The 10,233-nt window shown below is 48.4% G+C and overlaps 1 protein-coding gene across 2 annotated transcripts in view; it reads right to left on the bottom strand.

Moving 5' to 3' along the window:
- Nucleotides 1-7,584: 7,584 nt before the first annotated feature.
- The window catches only part of CEP76 (centrosomal protein 76), a 55,928-nt gene continuing 53,279 nt past the window's right edge, over nucleotides 7,585-10,233 (bottom strand). Inside the window, exons 12-13 of one of the 2 annotated variants that reach the window (XM_056521523.1) lie at nucleotides 7,936-8,051; nucleotides 7,585-7,774 (exon numbers count right to left, since the gene is read on the bottom strand). In XM_056521523.1, coding sequence (XP_056377498.1) covers nucleotides 7,716-7,774; nucleotides 7,936-8,051 — 175 coding nt within the window. In that variant the 3' untranslated portion in view covers nucleotides 7,585-7,715. Of the gene's footprint in view, nucleotides 8,052-10,233 lie in introns of both variants that reach the window. The other variant, XM_056521524.1, reaches the window with a different exon arrangement.

Raw genomic sequence — 10,233 nt, 5'->3', positions numbered from 1 at the left:
CATTATAAAGAACAAAGCCCCATTGATGTCAATAGAAGGCCCTGACAGATTATTTTCTGCCTCCAGATTTGGCATGTTAAATGTCGTGGCACAAAATAATCCTCATCCAGAGAGCCCGCAAGGATGTCTGGTAGAATTTCCATATGGAAATCCTGCATTAGGTTAGGGTCACATGTAGCGTATCCACAGTGTAGTTCACGCTGCCGATGCACTGTTGAGAGTTACTAGAATGAGCCTCTGCTGTGCCCTGCATGTCTGTAGTAAACTGCGCACGCATGTGCAGTTTACTCACAGACATTGCCGTCACTCCCTGAGCTAGGCCAAGAGCGGCCGCAATGTCTGAGAGTGAACTGTGCATGCGCACTTAGTTTACTACACACTCTCAGATCCCTATGTGTCTGCCCGTAGCAGAGGATTGCTGCTAGGAGCAGACACACGGGCACAGCAGTGAGCTCACGCTAGTGATGGTCATTGGCGCACCTGCAGCGTGAAATCCACGGCAGATGTGCTACGTGTGACCCTACCCTAAATCTGCTTGAAATTACTTGTGTGCCATGGTTTTACCATGAAGACGTAAAGGAAATTCTGCAGCGTGAAAGAGTCCTTAGGGTTTGTCCACACTACGGCGGAATTACAGTGGGTGAATGTCAGCGTGCAATGGATGCCACCAAATACTTCAGTGATAGGACCGTGCAGACATTACCATCTCCATAGAAAGAATTAATGTTTATTCGTTGTGGGGAGATGTACTTTTTGCCAACAGAATGCTGCTGGGGCGGTATTGCATCAGGATCCTATTGAAAACAAATGGGACTCTGCTGCAAGCAGAACTCCACCCTGGAAAGGGTTACACACAAGCTCAAATAGTGGAGAGATGGTAGGGTCATTTTACTCCTATTAATCTTAACATTTCTGAAGGAGACTTTTCTGCCTGCCACTGTCTTATCAAGTCATGTAATAATAAAAGTTAGAATTTTATCCCCCTCCTCCCCTTGGGAGTGGGAGAGACTTTTCATTCTTTGATTGAATCTGTTCACACCAGGTATGGTGTCTGGATAATTTTTCCTTTCTTCCCGAATGTGATGGACGTTCCTGCGGATTCTATCACACCATACAGCAGTAAATGTTTTTTTTTCTTTTCTTACATTGCTTATCTACTTCACAAGGATTTTTCCTATTTTAGGATCTAAAGAGGTGAGAGCATTTCACGGGAGACCCTTCCACTGCCTAAACTAATCGATGCCTCAGTAGCTATTGACTACAGCATCTAGCTTGGGTGTTATATGACTAGGATTTCAGTTCTGTCTGATCTCTGTTACAATGGAAGGTTACCTGGGAGTCACCACCATCCCTTTCACTATGATTGCACAGGAACAGCTTCTCAAAATGCCAGACATGTACATAAATTTAGTAGGAAAATACACAACGCACATAAATTTAGTTGGACATACACAACGCACATCTATATACACCAGTGGTCTTCAACCTGCGGACCTCCAGATGTTGCTAAACTACAACTCCCAGCATGCCCGGACAGCTAAATGCTTTTTCTTACCGTAAAATCCTTTTCTCAGAGGATCCATTGAGGGACACAGACCTTGGGGATATGCTGTTGTTGCTAGGAGACTTGACACTAAAGGAAACCAAAAAAGTCGGCTCCTCCCAGCAGGATATACCCGCCTACAGAGCCTGAGGTAATCAGTATAGTCCCCAAGCAGTAGGAGAGGACCGAGAGGCAGAAAACCAAAACCAGTCCGAGGTAACCAGAACAAAAAATTAACTGAACACACCCTCGGACAGGTAACCAAAAGGTCGCAAAAGGCTCCATTGGGGGACACAGACCTTGGGACGTACCAAAGCCGTCCCTAGGGTGGGCACAGAAAACAATCAAGGGGCAGGCTGGGCCACCACCGCCTGCAACACCTTACGGCCCAGACTAGCATCCGCAGATGCAAAGTTATGAACCTGGTAGAACTTAGTAAAAGTATGCAAGGATGACCAGGTAGCCGCCTTACAGACTTGAGAGGCTGAAGCCCTGTTATGGAGAGCCCAGGAAGCTCCGACAGAACACGTGGAGTGAGCTGAAACCCTGAAAGGAGGGGGTCTTCCCCCTGCAACAGTAAGCTTCTGAAATGGCAGACCTGATCCACAGCAAAATGGTTGCCTTCGAAGCAGGTGGACCCTTATGGTGACCGTCCGTAAGAACAAAAAAAAAAAGGAATCACATTGTACGAAAAGAAGACGTAACAGAGAGGTAGGTACGCACCGCTCGTACCACATCAAGTTTATGAAGCGAACGCTCCCCGGGATGAGATGGAGCAGGACAACGATATCCTCATTGAGGTGGAAGGCAGTAACCACCTTAGGTAAAAAAGAAGGAACCGGACTAAAAACAACCTTGTCCTAATAGACAATTAGAAAGGGAGAGCGGCAAGAAAGAGCTGCCAACTCCGAAACCCGTCTGATGGAGGTAATTGCCATAAGGAACATCACCTTCCAGGAAAGGAGACGAAGGGAAACCTCCCTGAGGGGTTCAAAGGGTGCTCCCTGTAGGGCACCAAGGACCAAACTCAGATCCCAAGGAGGTGTAGGAGACCTGTAAGGAGGAGCCGCGTGGGCCACTCCTTGAAGGAAGGTCCGAACATGAGAATCAGATGCCAGAGGGCGTTGGAAAAGAATGGAAAGGGCCGAAACTTGACCATTTAAAGAGCTGAGAGCTCATTGCTGTTCCAGCCCTGACTGCAAAAATTAAAGGAGTCGGGTAAGGGAGAACACCACTGGAGAAAGAGATTGAGATTCACACCAACGAAAATAAGACCGCCAGGTATGGTGGTATATCTTCGCGGAAGAGGGCTTGCGCGCCTTGAGCATGGTGCGAATCACCTGTGTTGAGAAGCCACGGGCCCTTAGTACCGCGGTCTCAACCGCCACACTGTCAAATGCAGCAACGGTAAATTGGGGTGGCACAGGGGACCCCGAGAGAGAAGGTCTGGATGAAGCGGAAGGCGCAGTGGAATGTCGTCCAGGAGCCGGACGACGTCGGCATACCACGCCCTCCGAGGCCAATCTAGAGCCACCAGAATGGCGGGAATGCTCTCCGCTTTGAGCTTCCTCAGGACCCTGGGAAGGAGAGGAAGAGGAGGGAACAGATAAGGTAGTGCGAAACCCGACCAAGGAATCACCAGTGCATCCGCTGCCAGAGCACGGGGGTCCCGGGACTTCGACACAGAGGGGAACCTTCTGGTTGTGGCAGGATGCAAAGAGGTCCACATCTGGAGTTCCCCAGAGGTCGCAGATCTCTGCAAATACCTCCGGATGAAGGGACGACTCGCCGGGGTCAGGAGAGGACCAGCTTAGGAAGTCCACTTCCCAACTGTTTACGCCTGGGATGTGAATTGCCGAGATGGCTGGAACCCTGAATTCCACCCAGAGAAAAATCTTGGAAACTTCGTCCATCGCCGCCAAGCTGCGAGTGCCTCCCTGGCGATTGATGTACGCCACCGCAGTGGAGTTTTCCAACTGGACGCGAACTGGGCAGCCCTGAAGAAGGATCTCCCAATGTAACAGGCAAAGATAGAATGCCCTCAGTTCCAAGATGTTGATCGGGAAGAGCGTCTCTCTGGGAGACCAAAGGTCCTGGGCTGTCCGGTCTCGGAAACCCCCCCCCCCCCCCCCCCCCAACCCGAAAGGCTGGCATCCGTCATGACAATGGAGGGGCAGAAAGGAGCGCCCCTGAAGTAGGGGGGAGCGGAGCCACCACAGAAAGGAGCGGCGAGATGTCCGAGGAAGTACAATCTTGCGATCGAGGGACAAGGGAGACCTGTCCCACCAGGATAGAATCGCGAGTTGAAGGGGTGGAAAATGAAACTGAGCGAAGGGAACGGCCTCCATGGCCACCACCTTCCGACCCAGGACTTCCATGCAAAAGCGAATGGACACAGGGGAGGGGTTTCTGAGTATACGAACCCCCGACAGAAGGGTCAGCCACTTGTCCGGCGGGAGGCGAACCCGGGCAGGCTGGGTGTCGAACTGAAGTCCCAGAAAAGCCAAGGACCGAGTGGGGGATAGGTTGGACTTGTCCCGATGGACCAACCAACTGAAGCGAGACAGGGCCTGAAGAGTGAAGGTGAGACTCTCTAGATTCTGGTCTCTGGACGGAGCCTTGATCAGAAGGTCGTCCAAGTAAGGAATCACTGAGACCCCCCTCGTCCGTAGCAGGCCAATCACCGGCGCAAGGACCTTGGTGGATACCCTCTGAGCTGTGGCTAGGCCGAAGGGGAGAGCCACAAACTGGAAATGTCCCTCCGGGACAGTAAAGCGGAGGAACCGCTGGTGTTCCAGAAAAAAAATCGGAACGTGGAGGTAGGTGCCCCTGATCCATGGTCGCCACGACCGAACGGAGAGACTCCATTCGGAAGTGGCGCAGGAGGAGATGCCGGTTGAGGTGCTTTAGATCCAAGATGGGGCGTACGGAACCCCCTTTCTTGGAAACTACAAAGAGGTTGGAATAAAAACCTTGAAAATGTTCCTTGAGTAGGGACTGAAGTACACCCCGATAGGCCTTTGCCAGAAAGGGAGACCGTGGGGCTCGAGAAAGGAAAAACCGATCCCTTGGAAGAGAGGCAAACCCGATCCGGTAACCGTTGGATACCACATCTCTGGATACCACACCCAGGAGTCCTGTACATGCGTGGTCCAGACGTCCCGGAAGAGCATAAGACGACCTCCCACCCGAGAAAAATCTGCGGGTGGGGGCGTCCCTTCAGGCAGAGGTGGGTTTGCAGGTCAGATATCCAGGATGGGCAGGTTTGGAAGAAGGGAGCCTTTATGTCCCGAGAAGGCGCCTGCCTTGCCCACTTCGTGACCCCGAAGGTCCGAAAGGAGGTAGATTTGTGGCGGGAAGTAGTACTGCGGGCCTTATTTTGAGGTAATAATGAACTCTTCCTTCCTGTGGCTTCCGAGATGATCTCATCTAGACGCTCACCAAAAAGCCGAGAGCCAGTAAATGGAAGCTCAGTGAGAGATTTTTTGGAGGCTGCGTCCACATTCCAGGCTTTGAGCCACGCGGATCTACGGAGAGCCACTAGGTTACCTGTGGCAAAGGCAGCACAGCGGGCAGACTGCATGGAAGCAGAACATAGAAAATCTCCAGCTTTAGAAAGCAGGACAATTAAGTCGGCCAGTCCTTCCGAGGAAGCCCCAGAAGAAATGCCCTGATGGAGTCGGGAAACCCAGATCGTAAGGGCCTTGGGAACCCAGGCAGAGGAAAAAGCAGGGAGAAGAGATGAACCCGCAGCTTCAAAGGCAAATTTTGCCAAGGTCTACACCCTTTTGTCCGCTGGATCCTTAAAAGAAGCAGCATCGGGCAAAGGCAGGGTAGTAGCCTTAGATAGACGGGAGACTGGTGGGTCCACCGTAGGACAAGTCCACCGGGCAATGAGGTCCTTAGCGAAGGGATAACGTGCTTGAACCTTCTTTGTTTCTTTAAACCTTTTGTCAGGATGCCTCCAGGCAGACTCCAGCAAGGCTTCAAATTCAGCATGGGAGCTGAACATCTTGGGTGCCGGACGGGCACGATGAAAGGAAACTTCTGGGACAGCGTCTGTGCGGTTCTCTGAATCAGAGGCAGAAGCCTTATCAACTAGTTCTCCAGGGGAGTGGGAACGGGTGGACGCAGCTTTAGAAGGAGGAGACACTGACCTGGTGTGCCGTTCTGGGGACTCAGAATGGCGACTCGGGGAGTGTCTTCTAGAGGTGGGACGCTTGTGGGAAGACGTAGCAGAGGGACGATGCCCATGAGGGGAGCGCCTACGTCTGTACAAAGACTCCAGAGAGGAGTCAGAGGAATGACCCCTATTACGCTTGTGAGAGCATTTAACATAGGGTGAGGGAGAGCGAGTCTCCCTTGAGGAACGGTGTAAGAAGGACCTCTCTAGGCAGTCACCACGGAACGGGTGACTGCCTAGAGCCTACTGGGTCTGAGGGAGCATCCCAAGTAGGAATACCAGGGGGGTCAGGAGGTGCAGTGGTGCAGGCGGAACAGGTGGGTTCAGCAGACCCAAGCATTTTAGAGTTGCAGCCCTTGCAAGAATAGTAGGTGACCAGGGCCCCAGGAACAGTTCTGGGCTCGGACATGTTTAAAATAAAACAAACAAACAGTCTCACCAGCGTCTGTGTCCCCCACCAGGCAGCCGCTGTGAGGAGAAGTTCTTTAGAAAGAGAGAGAGAGAAGCAGGGGCAGCATGACCAATGAGAAGAGAGGGGCCGGGTTAGACTGGGGAGCCTCCGATTGGTCCAAAAGCTCCTACCTGCTCCCATTGGCTGTAGTGGTTCGCGCATCTGAACCCACAGGGCGCGAACCCCGCCGGGAGAGGAATGATGTCGGCGTGGAAATGGCACCCACTCTCAATCCCCGTCACATATGCGAGTGCAGGGGGAAGGGAGCGGGCGAAAGCGCCGCCGGCAGCTTACTGCTGAGAAAGTGAAAGTAAACTGTGCCCTGAATGCATCGGCACACGATGCGGCCGGAGCACAGAAGAATAGCCAGAGTGAGACGGCAGCCACGGCTGCTGAAGAAAAAGACAGAACTGCCAATGTTAAAACACTGGCGCCCAGAGAGGTGCTAAGACAGTCCTACACCACTGACCACCACCCCCCCCCCCCCCCCCCAGTTCCCCAATAAAGTGGTAGGGAGCCCCTGCCTAGAGTAAGAGAGGAGGATGAGCAGATCCACCTCAGAAGTCCACACAGTCTAGATGATAATAAAGAGGAGTGGGACTAAAACAGGGGGTCTCCAAAGGTTGCAAGTCCCCAAAACCTGTAAGAAAAGGGGGGGCAATACTCACCTTAGTCAGAAGAACTTACCTAATGAAGTCTTCCTGATTAAGTAGGGGACCCGGACCCATGAGGTACAACCCCAGGCGCTGACCGTTGGCGAGAGGGGGTTGACAGTACATCCACGATGTCTGTGCCCCCTCAATCGCAAATGGGGAAACAGTGAACACTATGTTCCCGAGTCCCCACCTGAAAAAAGGAGAATAAAAGGAAATAAACTAAACGTCCCTAATCTGGAAAAATAAAAAATGTTTAGACCAGGTCTGGGGAGAACCCCAGACCAGTGTCCATCTCCTGCAGACACACAGCTAAAACTGATTACCTTAGGCTCTGTAGGCGGGTATATCCTGCTGGGAAGAGCAGACTTTTTTTGGTTTCCTTAGTGTCAAGTCTCCTAGCAACAACAGCATATACCCAAGGTCTGTGTCCCCCCAATGGAGATGATCGAGAAACACCATTTTGCATTAATGTGTTTTATACAATAGTATGCAACTTTATAAATGTATATTGATTTAGTTTTTAAAAAGAAAGCTAAAGTTTGCATTGAGAATGTGCAAGTTGGAATGCAGTTGAATTTATCGGCTCTAGGTTATCGACAGCAGATTTGGAAGCAAGATAATTCACTAGCAGATTTTCTGCTGTGGAAATTCTGCTAGTAGAAAACCACAAGTGGACTAGGGTGAGTTTTAAGAATAAGTGTCTTGTCCACTCAATATTAAAAAGGAACACTTCATCACGGCAGGTATTTCCAGCCATTTTCTATAAGATGAACAGGACCATAAATTAGAGATCAGTAGCCACTGGGTGAGGCAAGTAAGTTTTTACAAAAAGATTTATTTATTTTTCTTTGAGAATCCAATCTGACGACTCTCCTATGATCATTATTTCTGTGAGAAAGACTTGCACTTCCAATATAGTTTATTATATAAAGATAGATCCACTGTAAGAAAATATACATCTTATAAATAAAACTGTATAAAAAAACAATAAAAAAAAAACAATTACAGGATACAATTTTTTGTACACAGTTTGTGAATGCGATTTAAAGGTATTATTATACAGATGAAATAGGTATGTGTCATAACACAGAGCGATATTTACAGGCAAACATTATCCACACGGCGCATGCTGATTCAGGGTAAGTGAAAACTCGTACACGAACAGCAAGCCGCAACTGATCTCCACGACAGCCAACAATCTCATCACAGAAAGGGGATCTAGGCAAAAAACAAAAGAAATACGTATATACAACAAAGAAACAATTCAAGTTTGCATGTAAGTTCAAGCAAATAATATACAAAAAAACATTTAGATAGTGGGCTCCTGCATATGACCTGCTCATTTTCATGTGACAGATTTGTTTGCCACCTAGGAAGCAAGGTCCAGTTTAAGGGGAACTCCAATATAGAATATCTTATCCCTATCTACAGAATAGAGGATAATTGTTTAATCAAAGGGGTTTCTGACTGCTGGGACCACCCGCAACTTCCTGCCTGGCACCTTCCATGCATGGAGCAGCAGCCTCTGCCCTGTGCGCTGATTACCGTCGACCACAGCATGAAGCAGGGGCCAACAAGCCATCCATGTATCTATGGGAAAGCCGATACAGCGTTCATGCCCCAAATGGCGCAGGACCTGACCAGAGGGGGCTACTAGCTCCTATTGGTACAATATGTTTTTATGTCTTTACAGAATGTTTGAACCTTACTGTCTCCTTGCTCATGTTCTGAGGGTTAATTCTTCTCCCCAAGCACAGCTGCACCCTTCCCATTGAGGTGCAGCCCTTCGCTACCATAGAGCCTGTAGCAGACAGAAAAGTCTGAAAAGTTCTTCACAAACCCAAACCCCTCCTTCATACACCAACTTCTGAGCCACTTGTTTTCCTCCCTAATCTCCCGCTGCTCTCAGGAGTTAACCCCTTAAGGACCATTTTCACCTTAAGGACATAGAAAATTTTCATTTTTTCCTCCTTCCCTTCTAAGAATCATAACTCTTAAAATTTTTCACCTACAGACCCATATAAGGGCTTGTTTTTTGGGTCACAAATTGTACTTTGTAATGACATAACTTATTTTATAATAAAATCTGCGTCGAAATGTAAAAAAAAAAAAAAAAAAAATATATATATATATTTGTGGGGTGAAAACAAACAATTCACTTTTGGGGGCTCCTGTTTCTACACAGTGCACTTTTCTGGAAAAATGACACCTTATTTTTATTCTGGAGGTCCATACGGTTACAAGGATACTCAATTTATATGGGTTTTATTTTAATTTTAGTACTTTCAAATATTTATTTTATTTTAATGCTTTTTTCCCCAGATACAGGCTATATGTGGGTTCATTTTTTGTGCCATGGTCAGTTTTTAGCAGTACCATTCTTGTTTTGATAGGACTTTTTATTCATATATAAAAGTGACCAAAAATACGGTATTTTGGACTTTGGAATTTTTTTTTTTACGTGTAGACCATTGCCCGTGTGGTTTAATTAACAATATATCTTTATAGATCGGACATTTACGCACACGGCAATAACACGTTTATATTTATATAAATGGGAAAAGGGGGGTGATTTGGACTTTTATTAGGGGCTTTAACATTCAGTACATTGATCTCAGCCACTGATCAGCGGTATGTCATAGCATAGCGCTGATCAGTGTTCTCGGGGCTCTGCTGCTCCTGCCTGCTGGAAAGGCATGGAGCAGCAGGTCGCTGATCGGACCACGGAGAGGCAGGTAGGGATCCTCCCGTCGTCCTCTCAGTTGATCGGGACATCGCGACTGAGCTGCCGGGACACTTTTAGTTTAGTTTTACACGCCGCGATCAACTTTGATCGCGGCGTCTAAAGGGTTAATGCTGGGTATCAGCCCGATCGCCGATACCCTGCATTAGCCGTGTGTCCTGGCTGCCCTAACCCTACCAGGTTTAACCCGTTCTACGCTGGTGATAACGGTTTAAACCTGGTAAACTGGACCATGTCATGTTCTTTAAACCATTCTTGAACACTTTTTAGTCTAGTAGAGAGCATTATCCTACTGACATTAAAGGATAACACTGCCATGAAGGGGTGCACTTGGTCTGCTACAACGTTTAGGTAAGTGGTACTCTACGTGTCACAGTAACATCTACATTAATGTCAGGACCCAAGATTTCCCACTACAACATTGTCCAGGACATCACACTGTCTACACCAGATTGCCTTTTTTCTACAGTGTATCCAGTCATCTTTTCTTTAGGTAAGTGATACATTACAGCTCCATTCAAATTGAAGAATTTGGACCCTGTTCTCAAAATCACAAGGGGTCCCCTAAGTTCAGACCACATATCATAGTACATTTGTCTCATATTCCATGGATAGGGAATTAATGTTAATGGTCAAACAACCCCTTTAACTACAGTA

Source organism: Hyla sarda, chromosome 5, assembly GCF_029499605.1.
Source record: "Hyla sarda isolate aHylSar1 chromosome 5, aHylSar1.hap1, whole genome shotgun sequence".
NCBI classification, from domain to species: domain Eukaryota; kingdom Metazoa; phylum Chordata; class Amphibia; order Anura; family Hylidae; genus Hyla; species Hyla sarda.
The sequence above is the reverse complement of the archived record's forward strand: the minus strand, read 5'-3'. Positions and strand labels throughout refer to the sequence as shown.